General features: G+C 46.4%; 1 protein-coding gene across 18 annotated transcripts in view; it reads left to right on the forward strand.

The window, feature by feature from the left end:
• The window catches only part of BRSK2 (BR serine/threonine kinase 2), a 316099-nt gene that overhangs the window by 228588 nt on the left and 72411 nt on the right, over nucleotides 1-15100 (forward strand). For all 18 annotated transcript variants that reach the window (XM_080405930.1, XM_080405931.1, XM_080405933.1 and 15 more), the window contains exon 5: nucleotides 5058-5174. In XM_080405930.1, the coding sequence (XP_080262056.1) occupies nucleotides 5058-5174 (117 nt within the window). The remainder of the gene's footprint in view (nucleotides 1-5057; nucleotides 5175-15100) is intronic.

Here is a 15100-nt window from a genome sequence, read left to right on the forward strand (position 1 = left end):
GGAGTTTGGGGTCAGTAAGAAAAGCATTTTCAAAGTAGCTAACAATTTGATTAGTACAAACGACCTGCAACTACTCCAATTAGGAGGTTTCTTGGGTTAGAAATCTGTGACCTACAATAAGTTGTCATAGAAACTGATATGAACGTTTCAGCTCAATAATCACTTTAAAATAATGGGTTAGTTCATCGTCTCGTGCCAGGTAACATAGCTCCTCTGAATCCAGGGTCTGGAGTCTTGGATTCCAAAAATCTTCTGCCAACCCTGGGTGACAGGGAGAGTGTTTTACTTCTCTTTTTTACGTATGCTGCGATTGCCTGCAGTACAGAGACAGGGGTATTCCCAGAGCAGGAGGACAGACTGGAAGGCGATGGAGGCAGCTAGAGGAGCTGTCTGAATAGCATCGCTGGGAGTGACTGGAAAGCAAGCGTGGCTGGTGCGTAAGCGGGAAGCTGGAACATGGTAACGCATGTGTGTGCCTTTCATTTTCTATGCATCACCACCAAGAACTGTGCCCATTTCCATGGGACAATTTTTTCAGACCTCTCTCTGTATCCGTCTTGTTCTGTAAGAGAATTGTACAGCCTTTGCTGGCATCTGTGAAAGAGGGACGTTGCAGAGAGGCTGACAGTGTGTGCTTCCCCTGTCACAGCTTCTACTCACGCGCTCTCCCTTCGAAAGCCTGCCATACGCAGGCTCCTGGTACTAACTTCTTGCTCTGTTGTCTTGGCTGAGAAGCTCTGGGAGTCTGTGGCCACCCTCAATCAGGGTTGCACTGACTGCTTCTGCAGTGCTGCATTTCTCTTTCATGTTCTTTCTCAGCACATGCAGGGCTCAATAGGAGAGTTTGCCGTGTTTGTCAATAAAGAAGGTGCTTTCTTCTCTTCTGATTTTCCAGCCATGTGATAAAGCCCCTACAGCTTTAGAGCCTTTCGAACAAGGAAAGGGTAACGAGTCCTCTGTTCACCTGCAGAGAGAGGAGTTGATGCGGTCATATAAGACATGGAGAGCCAGAGAGATCAGCTGGAATGGGACCAAATTAAATGCATTTACTCTGCAATGTTCCATTAATGCCAAGTAATTACCACATACGGTGGGATTTTTGTTTTGTTTTGTTTTGTTTGATTTTGGCACAAGAGAATTCTTCCCAAATATGAATGCATGAGGCTATCCAGGCTGCTGGGCTCTTAGGTAAATTATAACAAACCTTCCCTATTCCCATATGTTCCTCTCCCTTCCTTCTGGCGTTTGAAAAGCTGGCAATACAAAGATGGGAAATGTAAATGCATTTCACTGTCTCATTTTCGGTGGCAGTGATGCTGGTTCTGCCACTGTGGTGCAGACTCCTGGCCTGACTTCTATCCCCCCAGGATGCTGCCTCGGCAAATTCGAAGTGGTCTAAAGATGGATAGCAGAGAAATGTTCCAGCTGGAAGAAAATTTTCATTGGGGCATAAAATTCTCTTGTGGTTGAATGTGCAAGCAACTGCCTGATCCCACCAGCACCTTGATCTCTGAGAGGGGTGCTGGCACAATATAAAACAAATACTGAGGCTACCATGACATTCCTGTGCAAACCATCCGTACCGGGCACTAGGGACTGTGTTGAAAGAGGGGTGGAGGAGGGTCAGAGAAATGCAAAACTGTGGTATGACAGTTCCTGTATTTTAGGGCCCAGTCAGCAATGAATGTAACAATTCCTGACGGAGTCCCCACTCTCCTCTCTGCTCAGTGGGCTATAGTGGAGAGCTGATAATTTTTCCTGCTTTTATTTTGGTGAGTGTCCAGAGGACAAAAAAGAAAAAAAAAGCTTTAAGGTGTGTTGCCACCCCAGGTTTCCTTTCACACATACTATCCCAGTCCCACAGATCCCCAGGTCCCAATTTAAAGCTTTCAGAATGCCCTCTGGGAGGTGGGTCAGGACCTCTGCCTGAAGACCACCATCAGCCCCTGCAGGCTGAGCATTCATGGAAGAGCATCGCACAGCAGAGGAGGTTTGGCTTACTCCGTGTTTGGAATGTGGATGGTGGCTCCCCCTTTTCCCTCTCTCCTTTGCAGTGGCTCTCTAAAAAAACCCTGAATATATTGACCACTTTATAGGAACCTGATCATCCCACTCGATTCTCCCTAATAACCCAGGCCTAAAACTATCTGTCTGTGGATCCCAGCTGATGCAAAGACGGGATGAAATAGGGAGGCAGAGACTCCTTTCCACCAGTGAATCCTGCTCTCATTTTCAGAGGTGTCGTCCCTTCCTTTTGCCTCTTGGTGGACTGGGAGTGGGGTTGGCTCAAGGTTCACATAGGTTCCACTCCAGGCAGGGCCTGTGGCAGGTCTGCTAAGGCTGGTAGCTCTGGGGCACGGAAGGGGAACAGTTTTGCATTTCCTTTAGCTGCACTATTTTCCTGAAATAACATGTGTTATAGTGAGCATGCATCCAGGCTGGAGAAACGCTTGTGGACATCCTGTACTTAGGTCGTGCTCTGCCTTGATCGTTCCTTCAAGTTCTCTTTCTTCTTTCTAAAAGAACTACATGAGTTTAGTATAAGCAAAGAATTTCAAATTTTAGGTACAAAAGGCACATGCCAGCAGTCTGCCTGCTATAGATTGAACGTGTATGAGTGATATCAGTCGGGGCACAAACAGTGGAACAGGCACAGACAGCAGCACCCTCAGCTTCTGCACCATGTTACCTGTCCAGCAGTCAGCCAGGAGCAGTGGTCAAGACTGGAAACCAACCACAGCCACTGAAAAACCACACACTGCACAGCAGAAGGACACACCGGAGCTATGGGGAGGTTTCTTGTTTCATCACATCAAACAGGCACTGCTCGCTTTACAGGGAGCTGTTACTTGCCACTGTCCTCAGACAGGAGAACTTCAGGGCATCTCCCCAGTCAGATGAGATCTTCCCAGCACCTCGTTAATGAAACCAGTTGCAAGATGAGAACTGTCCAGGATGTCTGCTGGAGGAAAGATTAAATCACACACTACTGTCTCATTAGTGCCCAGCTTGCCCAGCTTGCCTCAGGACTGTGAGCTCTCCATTGCACTTTTGCAGCTGCAGCGTGTTCACATTTGGCAGATGTTGATGATCTTGCGTTTGTCCAGGACTGCTGTCCTTGATGGTGGCATGCAGGGGTTCTTTTGGTCATTCACTGCCTCTGGAACATCTCCTTGTCACTGATCTCATGCCTTTTTTGTCAAGTAGGTATGACTATCTTGATAGTTATTATATGGCTAATAAGTATCCTGTCTCCAGTTACCTTGAAACTTTGATTTCTATGAGAAAGATAGATTTGATAAAGCACCTTTGCTCTGTCAGATGAAAATATGTGCAAATCTGAATGGCACCGTTATCTACTGGATTGTCTGCCCATGGTTAACAAGGCCACGTTAACATGCAGGGTTCATCCTGTTTATATAAGATTGGAGACCAAATTCTATGCTTTTTAAAAAAGTGAGGGGGGAAGGAAACATAGGACTCGGTGATAAGGTAAATGACAGTGCCTGCTTTGAATGTGTGCTGTTTTGCTGGAAGTCTCCCTTGGAAACACCTGTTACACTCCCCAGCTGTGCTGTTCCAGTGTGCTCTGGTTTTGCACAGAATCACTGTGCGTTGTTCACCAGTTGTCTCTAACTGATCATTCCCATCTTCTCGTCAGATCAGGGGAGATAATTTCCAAGACATTGTCGTACCTCTCGTGTTTCTCTGAGAAGGCAGAGACTGTCCTTCTTTACAGTGGCGTAGAGGTACTTTGGTACACTTTGGTACAGGAGGAGTGCTAGAGGAACGTCTTAAAAAGTGAAGAGGACATGGCTTGACGATAAGGCTGCCTTGCGTCGTGGGTGTCACTGGACTAGACTGTCCTAACGCTGGTTCTTTTACTGAGTTCGGTTTCTGGTCAGGGTGATGGTTTTAGTGACCCCTTGTTGCAAATGACTGTTGTTTGCCTGATCCTTGCACGTGTTGTCAGCTGCCCATGTTCCACAGGTTCCAGCTGTGACTGGCCACCAGAGCTGGCCGCTCTGCCTGCGAGGTGTCGGTGCTCCTATCTGGACCTTTTATTAGCAAGACATCAAAGGCTCGTTTTGCCTACTCATAGGCAAAACCAAGAAAAGAGCTGCTGCTTTAGTCTGCTCAAAGTGCTTCTCTCATCTCTGTGACTCTTTGAGAGTTGCAAATAAAAAGGAGGGAAAAAGCAAAGTCATCACAAATTTTGTGCGAGATTTTTGTCTTTGGATATAAAATCATGTAAATGTTATAGTTGTACAGAAGCACTTGAGTACTAAGAAGCAGACGTGGCTGCACAGTGGTGTTGGCTGCGGATAATGGAGATTAATAAACTAGCCAATTATGAAACCTTTGATTGAAAGCAGGAGTTGCCATCCTGAAGGTCATGGCTGCCTGGCTCTTCCCATGTTACCAAATAATAAGAGAATCGAGCTTTGATGGAAAGGAGGGAATCCTCTCGCTTAATTTCCCACTGCTGGCGCCCTCAGTTATAAGCAGTGCTGGGCTGAAGGGATTTCTCTATCAGACCTAATTACCCAAAATTATTTCAAAGCCATGTGCCTATGTAAACAACTCCTAATAGGGGCTTTTTGCAGTAGCATTTACATCAAGGATGTTTTTTTTCTCTAGATATCGCTCCTTTTGTTCCCTGTTGTTGACAGAATGTATTGATGGTGTTGCCTCCTACCTCAAGGCATGTGATGGAGTGTATCAGCCCTAAATCCAAGCTGAAACTCTCCTCCTAACTATTTCTCTCAGTCTCTCCCTCAGATTGTGTTGGTATTGCTGGAAGTTGAAGATTTTCGTTTCCTGGCAGTACACTGCAGGCTCAAGCCTTGCATTCATCAGGAGTGGGCATTTGGGGGGTGTTTAGAGTACTGCAAAGGCTGGATATTGGGTATGTGTGTTCTCCTGCCTGGGACAGCAAAAAACCTGAAATCAATTAAAATGTAATAGGTTGGATGCTGTGCTGGGTAAGGAACAAGTTTTGGAGTGGGAAAGCTGTCGTGGATAATTTAACTCACATTTTGATCCTCTCTTTACAGCCACAGGGACTTAAAACCAGAAAACCTTCTGCTGGATGAAAAGAACAACATCCGGATAGCAGACTTTGGGATGGCATCACTGCAGGTTGGGGACAGCTTGTTAGAAACCAGTTGTGGGTAAGTGTCACAGAACATGTTGCAAAAATGAGTGATAGCTTCCAGACGAAAGTTGTCTATAGTAAGGGTTTCAGTAAAGACCTGCAGACTTACACCATGCATCGTTATTTCCCAGCAAGACAGTAAGTTGATGTGATGCATGGCTGCAGCAGGGTCCTTTGCAATTACAAGCAAGGCGAGACTGCTGGGAGGATTATTGCAGGGGCAATCTAAAAACATTTCCACAGCAATTCAAGACCTTTCTAGGTATTTCTAAGGGAGCCAGCAATAATAAGCCCAAGAGCTGAGCAAATCCTGGGTCCTTGGCTGGGGACGCGCTCCCTGAGGGCAGTGCCCTCTCATCACCATCACCTCTAGAGGCACCACTGGACCCTGCCCCCTAAGCCCCCCAGAGGTGAGCCTTGGTGCCATGCTGACTGTGCAGGGGGCTGCTGCGCTGAGCTGTAGCAAGAGCAGCAGCTGCACTGAGCTGCTGCAGCCTGGCACCACTGCGCCAGCTTTCAGCTGTGTCTGAATTTGCTACAGCATCCAGCAGCAACTGGAGCTGCAGACAGTACCGGCAGATTTCCGCCTCCTCCCATCCAGACCTACTGTCCCTGGCTTCGGCCCGGTGACTCCGGTGACTCCAGGCCCGCCGCGGCCCCAGCGGGTTGCAGTTCGTGTTCCTTCAGTCCGTGCTCTGAGCCCAGGCAGCCGGGGCAGCCGTGGAGCCATCGTGGTCCCCTGCACAGCCCAGCCACTGCCTCTCAGTCCTGAGCTGCACAGCTCTGCTTTCCAAGTCATGAATAATGGATAGCAAAATTATTTGAAGTTCATGACGTGATCGAATGCTGGTTGATGAGTACACTGAGATCCACCCGTTCCTTCTGTCTGTGTCAAGTCAAGATTTGACCTCTTAACAACACAGATGAAAAGCAAGGGGCTACAAGTCTGCACCTCTGTTGCTTGTAGCTGCATTCAAACCTCCCCCCTAGATTAGGAAATGAAGTCCTCCCTGCAGTTACCACAACGCCTCTACGCTCTTTACAGAAAATTTCCCCACTTGCTTCCATGGAAAGAACAAGAGGAAGTATAAAAACCAACCTGGGCTCACATTGCCCTGTAAGATTTTTCAAACTCCTTGGGAACCTCTCGGTAGGGTTCCTGTTCTTGTTAGCACCGGGCTCTGTCATCCAGGTCTAGAGTCTCAAAGAGAGAGCTCCTTCCCATAAGCTGTGCTGGAATTCAAACCTCCGTGCTTCAAGCAGAGCCAGCCCCCACACTGCGGCCTTAAAACGCGATAGTAAAGAAATCAATGGGACGGAAGAGATGTGCCTGTAATAAACAGAACACAGCAGCAACGCTATGATCTCCTGCCTTGCAGATGCATTTTAAGTGTGGTGCCAATCACTAGGCCTCCGTGTGAGCTATTACACCACTTCATTAATTCTCCTGGCATGGAGCCCAGCATGGCTGATACTGGTGTCTTGTGATCTCTCTGGTTTGGGGGGTGAAGGGAGGAAGGAAGGAAGGAAGGAGTATATAACAATATGCCGCACTGTTCACAAAGAAAGGCAATCCAGTTATGACTCCCTTTCCCTTGGAGCACACACAGTAACCAACCTCAGAGCTTTTCAAGGCAACAGTTTTACCTACCCCTGTAGCTGGTACTTTCAGCCAGCATGAAAAGGAGCAAAACAGAGTGAATCATGGCTGAGGTACAGAGCTTTAATGAGATGCTCCTCCGTGCACCCAGAAGTTAATTTCCAGAATGGTTTTATCTGTGCTGTGAACACTGATAATGAGATGAAACTGTAACATTTCCATTGACAGTCACACAAGGAGTCTCCAGGTATTTCTGTCAGTCAGAGTGGGAGGATCAGATGGGGTTGAGCCGTGTGATGCAGCTAACTTTGTCAGCGCAGCACAGTGCAATCAAAAATTCTTTGCTGTCACAAGTGAAGTGCTAAGTTTAGTCCAAAGTTTGGGTAGGCTGTAGGTCACCATAGAGCCATGTCTGGCCTCGTGAAGATAATATCGTAGCCTAAAGTATGCTGTATTGCATACCTCAGAGTTAGTGTTTTCTGAGAGCTGCTCCTCGCATCTGCATGGCTTTCTCCAGCACTGGTGCCTACCTGGGGGAAACAATCAAAAGTTCAGTCCAGTTGTGTTTGTGTAGGAGAGGGAGGTAAGGATGGACTTGCTGTTTCATTGACATAATTTGTCACTGACAGACTGCACGTTAGGCCTTGATTGTAATGAATCCCCATTACTGGAAATGTATATTGTGGGAATCCTGCATATACGCAGCACAGAGGAATAAGCCATCATTTTAAACACGTGGCTTTAGACCCTTGAGGGGAAGAGGAGCTGTGTGTAGGGTCTGCGGGAGTAATTCTGTTTATGGCAGACATTGCACAGCGAGGCAGTCTCACGGAGCGATGGTCCTTGCAATGCCAAAGTAACACAGTGAGTCTCTGCGTTCCTCCAGGAGCAGGGGAGGTCTGCGAGCAAACAGCGGACAAGGGAGAAGCAGAAGATGCGGTAGGATGCTGCTGCTAGTATTTTAGATCTCTTTGGCTTTTCCTCCTCTTTACCCATCCAGGCAATGGCATGCAGAGACACTCCCCGTCTCTTTCCACAGTTCTCCCCAGCCTGCTGCCTTGCAGCGTTTCAGAATGGTAGATACTGTCCAATCTATCCTGAGTTGTCACTAGGCAAGAAGAGCGAGTGCCTCATGGTTAAACCTCAGGACTGAGACCCAGGTGATCTGAGCTTGATTTCTGTCTCTGCTGAAGGCATTCAGGGTGGTCTTAGACAAGATAAATTACCTTTCTCTGCTTCAGTTCTCCATCTTAGCGAGTCATTGCAGTGCTCAAGTTGCTCTGAACATAAATTGCAGTCATTTCTATAGGAGTCTTGGAAAAGTAGAAACGGTTGGGGCATTCCCTGAGCCTTGTTCCCTTTTCCTGAACTAAGAGGGCCTGTGGCTAAAATGAAGGATTTTAAGAGGAAACTGTTGAGTTACAATTCTTGTGAGTTTGCAAAGATCCTTCCAAATTCCTCATTGCCCCTTGCAGAAACCTTTTTGCCATCTCTTCGCTTCTGTTTCACTCATCACAGCTTTGAAACGCTGAGTCCTACTGCACGGAGATTACTGCACACTGCCAGGTGGCTGAGAGCCCACAGCAGTACCAGTCTCTGTGCTCCCTGCCTCCAAACGTATCCCGACCAAGAGCCAGCCAGAGCTGACATGAACATGGAGCTTTCTCCAGCACCAGCTCCCATCTCTGCAGAGGCAGTCAGTGCGGAGGCTGAGACCACTGCTGACATTCCCACAACTGACTGTATGCAACAGTTTCCCCGTGTTGGTGTCTCTGTAGAAGAACCCCTGGCCTGACACAGAAAGCTGTGTGCATGTGGGACGAGCGATGCTGGTTAGGATTTCACTGAGAGTGAGAAGAAAGCCTCGCACCTGTCAGTGGCGTAATGGCAGAAAACAGCAACTTCCAACTCCAGCACGATTACCCTGCTCCCAGCTCTCGCTAGCAATTCCTAGCAGCACTTTGCAGACCCACAGATTGCCTGGATCGATCAGACGAAAAAGGACGTATTCTCATTAGGACTGATGACTGGCTCGTTTTTAGCTCAGGGTATTTATAACAACCAATGCACTGTGTGTTTGTTAGAAATGCTACCAGAGGTCGTCTAGCTCCAGATTCCCTTACATCTGTGTTTGGTGTGTCAGCACACCTGTGATGAGCCGTTAATTCAGAAGAGCCACACACTTGCCACACACCTCGGTGTCCAAGCAGCATTTCTGATTTTAATGACAAGACAAGATGCTGCACATGGTCCGGTGGCAGGTGTCCCTGCCCATGGCAGGAGGGTTGGAACCAGATGATCTTTAAGGTCCCTTCCAACCCAAACGATTCTATGATTGATTCTGTATCCTTTCCCCTTTATAATAAATGGGTGCATGTTGTCCAAAACATACGCAGATGTCCTGCATCCACTTACTGTTAGGGTTTCAAATTTAGACTCTTAAGATTGGAAATGCCAGAATTAGTACTTTTTACCCCATCTCATGGAGATCTTTGATTCCCAGCACTCTGTTTCCGTCTCCTTCCCTGATTTACACTCCAGTCTTGCCAACTTCTCCCAGTCATTTCAGCTCCATATTTGGCCTCAGATCCCAGATCCTTTTTAGGTTCCAGCTTTAGTTTCCCCTACCTGGTTGTCCCAGTCAGTTGCTGTCAATCCTAGATCTGTTTCCTGTTGGTTTTGCACTCCCTTTGGTTTGAGGTTTGGTACCTTGTGATATGAGCTGCCAGCTCACAGTGTCGGTTTCAGGTAGAACTGTTCTGTGAAGTGTTAACAGTGCAGGTAGAATTTTGATCCTGATGCTGCAGAGTGTTTTAGCTAGTAAATGCAAACTGCAGTTTTCTAGTGGCAGTTTGAGTACATTTTTCTAGAGGATGCAAACAAATATTCAAGTTTTCCCTTTGCAGTTGAGGATATAGAAATTTTCCCTTTGTTATGGGAAAAAACATTTAATTTAGATTAGGCTTAGGTAGCATGCACACACAAACATGAAACCAGTCTGAGGCAGACAAAAAGCAAGGAAAATTGTTGTTAAGTTGTTAAATTGATTGTAAGTCATAAGCAACTTAAAATGAGGATTATAAAGGGAAATACCTGACAACCTTATTAATAACTGTTAATACCAGCCTCCCCTATAATACATCCCAGGGTATGGTAAAAGAGGTTTAAGTCTGCCAAATCAAGAACTGAGAATTTAAGATGTGCTATTCTTCAGATTGCCAGCATAACATTAACTTAGCCCATGCACATTAGCGTATGGCCATTAATTACGAGCTTGTACAGCTTTTCCCCAACAAATCTTTGCCTCATTTGGTGTTTGGATGGTGTGCTTTTTTGAATAAACAGCTTTTTAATATTTGATTTTTCCTCATCATTCATTTTATGGATCCATTCATAATTTCTGCTCACTGCATTCAAGCCTTGCTATGAATGCTAGGTAGGATTTTCATCATAGTGTCTTAGGTTTACAAATATGAAGTAGACTGTTCTCGTATTATGTTTGCCACATTGATCTGATTTATATGAGGACACATGATTCTGCAAAATGAAACTCAAAATTAACAACCAGTTGGATGCTCTGGGTCCTGGTATCAGAATACTCAGGGCCTGATAACAGTCCTTTGCTGGGAGAGCAGAGTCCTACCGACCACAGCCGCGGCTCCGCACACTTCTGAACGCCATAAATCAAACTTCAGATGTGTCACACTGTGAGTTTGAAAACGGGGAACCTGCAACTTATAATTACCTGTGAGCATCTCAGTTTAAGGCACCTGTTCATTTTCTTTCACAGAAGGGTTCTGTGGCAGGGGCAGAGAGAATTTGGTTCTCCAGTCCGTCAGTCAGCTGCCTCTATCCCAGGCTTGTCCTTCATGGCGCTGAACTTCCCCACGTTGTACAGACTTCCCGACGTCGGCCACGAGCAGAGCAGAGGTGTTGGGGACAGCAGCATGTCCCCGGCCCGCCTGGCTGACCGCTGAGGGCAGTGTCAACTTGGCAAGCTTTGCTTTAGCAAGTCTTAACTTCTGAATACTTAACTTTGCAATCTTTGTGCCCTTTTAATACAGGGGTCTGTTTCGTTTTTTAAAATTAAGATCTCTTAAAGGTTCCGAGTCTTAATAATTTGAACTGATGGATTAATTGATGAACTGATTTGCAGATTCCCCGGAAATGTAATTGCACTCAAGGAGTAAACAACTGTAAGATGGCTGAGGGCTAGATGCTGAGTTTTCTCATATAAAGCTAAATGACTGAGTTGAAGCTTTAATGGCAGAATAGCGCTCAGCCTTAACTACAGCTGCTACCTTAATTACAGCCTTACCTACAGCTACTGCCTTCACTGCAGCCTTAACTACCCACTGCTACTGGAACCCTTTCTTCAGTCTCTCCCTTTCTTTTCTCTGTGATCTGTGGCTGTCACTTTCTCCACTCAGGATGCTCTAATGTATGTCCTTCTCCTGAAGAATTCCCTTTATCTATTTTTCTACTCCTCTGGCGTTCCCCTTCATCTCAGCCCTCTGCTACCCAGCGTGAGGGGAAAGCACAGGCAGCCTTTTACGCTCGTGGGTAGCTCCTGTCTCTGAAAGGCAGCTTGGAGACAGTGATTAACAGGGGGGAAGGAAGGGACTCCAGCATCCGAGCAACAACAAAAACAGCGAGGCGTGGGAGGACTTCAGTGCACCTGTACAACCTCCTGTATCAAGGTAACTTCATGCATAAGAAAAACAGAAGGAAGGCAACTTCTTGTTCCTCCCTCTCTGCAGAAGCTGTGCCTCCAGCTGCGAGGCCTGAAGAATGGCACTCAAAGAAGCTTTTCTTCTTCCTCAAATAGTACCATCTATATATAGGACCAAAGGACCCAGGCATGGACACTCGTCTTTGATGGGACCTGGGAGCCCATCAGGCAGTGTAACACATGATTTGTCACACTGTGGAGTAGGATCACACAGCTTTCCTTGTGCTTCCTGATCAGCCAGCTGCTTCTCTGCAAAAGCAGTTGCCATCTGTCCCCAGAGAAACCGTGCATGGGCAGCTGATCTGTGTGTGCACGGTGCAGGTCTCTCTTACCTGCATAATGGGACCCGCAGGTCACAGGCACGTCACATCTGCACTGAAGACGTGGCCCCGGTGGTCTCAGGTCTACTGTAGCTGCGCTGTATCTTGCTATGCACAGATCAAGAACTACTTTTCTAGTTTCTCAGGTGAAATTCAGGATAGATGCATCGAGGATATATAGGTTTCTTTCTGAATGCCTGACTTACCTGCCCAGGGCTGTCCTGGATTTCACCATGGCACTCTGGCTTATTTCCTCTGGTTGAAATCCCACATAAATGCTTTGCTAGGGTCTCCCAAGGTCCTTAAGATTACAGTGTCCTAGAGTCATAGCTGTGAATGACCGTTCAGAGAGCCCTTCCTGCCCCAGGCAGACTAGCCTGGGAAAATCCACATCACCCTTGAAATAAACACTGCCAGCATCAGTGCTTTTTTTGCAGCAGTACCCGCAGGCAGCAACTGCTTCTTGATCTTGCTGAGCGATACACTTATTTGTTATCAAGGGCAGATTGTGGCTTTTGCTGCACAGAGATGTTGCTGAACGATGAGGGGATGGCCTAGGGGAAGAGGCAGGGAATGTTGCTCTTGACACACGTATATTGAATAATTAGTGATAAGAGCCAAAGAAATATTCATGACTCTGTAGAAAGATAAATAGATCTTTTATTAAATTTCAGGTTTCTCTTTAAGGCAGTTGAAGTTGCTCTGTGATTGGCAGCATGGAAATGACTTTTCTATGGATTGTGGCTGGCCAGAGGATCCCTTTTAGAGCTGTTAGCCAAGGCAATGCTGCAGATACCTAGCTAGTGTGTGCTGGCAGGAATTCCAAACGGCTGTGCCAGAAACCTGTGCTCTCTGGGCAGTTGCAGTGCAGCTGTTGAATGATTGAATCAATCCAACTTGCTCAAAGGGTTTATTACAGCATTTTCTCCACGCGTTCTCCTAGAATTTAGCAGAATTTCAGTTGTGCCTTGTAAGACACCTAGCAGATTCCACTGCCCTACAGCTGGCCTCAGCAGAGTGAAGGCTTTGAGTACATTTGCTAGTGGGACACATGAAGAGGTACATACCTGTCCTGGTTCTTCCCAACACTCACCTTCTTTTCAAAGATGTTAGCACAGGAAGCTGTCAGGTTGGTTGCCTTGCTCAGCATCCACAGTTAAGCGTTCTGAAAGCTTTGTTGGAGTCGTCATATATAAATAAACACTCAGAAGTACGCTGCAAGTTGATACTGACTCTTCCAGTGCACCCCAGATGGCATGGCCACCCAAAAAGTATTGTGCTGAAGGACGATGCTGAACTGTACAGGATACCTGGCAGGATTTGAGAGGGCTGGGTTAAGTTTCTAGCTCAGCCGCAGACACCACCTGAAGTAGCCGTTTAATGTACCGTGTGCCCTCACAAGTCACCCTCTGTAGGAAAGGCAAGCGGGCTCTGCTTCTCCAGGCCTGGGCTGCAGGCCTGGTTCTGGTGCTGCTCCTTCATTCCGATTTGTGTGTACCTTAAGGATGACCTGTACAATATACACTGGGTTTATGATATGAAGAAAAGACGCCACCATAGCCAAGCATGCTCACAAGAATAATTTAACTTGGCTTCTAAAAGCTTGTGAAATCGTGTATTAGTCCAGTGACGCGACTCTTTAGTGGTTAAGGCTCAGGGGTATTAAAAAGAAGAGGTGTAGAGTAGCTGTTGGGTTGCTATAAAGAAGCAAATTCACAGGGATCGATACACACTGGAGGGCTGGGAACACATATATAACATGAAGGAATTCAGTGTCTCGCTGTGGCCCCACTCTTACGCCAGCAGTGGCCAGCAGTATGCTGCAAGTCCCCTGAATCAGCCCCCGCTTAGTCCAGAAGCAATAATTTTTTTAACATTACTGACTGCTTTAGCTTTATTTCATTATTGTTTCCATCACACTCGTTGTTACTACAGAAGCTTTTGCTGTAAAAATTTAAAGCTTTGTACGAATCCCTGTGAATTCAGTCACGCCGACTTCTGTGAGGTACGAGAGCTGTGGTGGCATTGCTCTTGCTTTAGTCAGGGGAGTAGACTCATGGTGAGGGTCTGGTCACCTTTTCCAAACTGTGGGCAGCTGCAGCTTTTACAAATGTCAGGTAATCGTGTCCATATGGCTGCCAGTGGCAGAGCTGCCAGGAGAGCCCCGGTGTCCGTCCTGCCCACGGAGCACACGTCCATCCTTCTGGTCTCCCAAGAGCCCACCCTGGCCAGCACCCCGAGGGCAGCTCTCCTTTCGTTGTCTGCTTTTACTCTCAATGGAGGTTTTTAAAATCCAATCTAAATTAAGACACTTGGGATCACTACTGAGCAGGGCGACCTCGTTAGAATACCTGCAATAACCTCTTAAATGGGGGGGTGTGGATTAAATTTTGTTCTAAACTTCTGAATTCCATCTTTCCTAAAACTGGTGAGGGATCAACGGCATTTCTCTCTCCCTGCTTCAGCTTTGCTGCCAAGGCAGCTGCAGTCCCAAGTGTGCCCTGAGTTTATTATCATGGTCTGCCAAAAGCTGTGATACCAAATCAGGGCGTTCCGTGCCCACGGGATGGTATTTTGCCATAAGATAAATGTAGTGTGTATGGAAATTCAATTAATTGGCTGTCTCACTGGGCATTATTTTAGCACCTTAGCACAAAGCTAACCTCACTGCGCTTCTGTTCTGCTCATTACTTCGTGCGACAGGTATTGCCCAGCCATGATTGCGTTTGTCACAAGAAACAAATGCACAAATGAAGGCAGGCTCAGAGACTGCTGGGAGGTGTCAGTATAAACAATAGCATGATTTGCACACAGATCTGAGACAGTTTGCATCCCTTTTACTTGTCAAGTTACTTAAATGAAGACTATAAAATAAATAGCCATGGCTATAATCTTTAGGAATTAAAATGATTACCTGGCAAGCTGTAGTAATTAACTATTTTCAGTGAGGAATCAAACTGGAGATATATGGGTAGAAGGATGCAAAAAGAATATATTAACCCACTAGGTAATAGTACTACTTTCCATCTTTTTTAGTGTTTTAAAAGAGAAAAAAAAGGATGTTGAAGTCTTGAAATCAGCAGTTTTTATGAGCACTGGAGTAATTGAGAGCAGTCTTAGCAGACGAAATGCAAAACGTGCTTTATGGATGCATGTGTTTGGTCTGAAAATACTGTTCTGTCTTTTTTCTTACAAAAGGCTACCCAGCGTGGGCCTTCCTTCTAATTAGATACAAGGCCAAGTTCAAGGGTGGCCTTAGAAGGCTGGAATTCTATATAGTCACAGAATAT

The sequence above is a fragment of the Falco punctatus genome (assembly GCF_963210335.1).
Source record: "Falco punctatus genome assembly, chromosome: 10".
In the NCBI taxonomy this organism is placed as follows: domain Eukaryota; kingdom Metazoa; phylum Chordata; class Aves; order Falconiformes; family Falconidae; genus Falco; species Falco punctatus.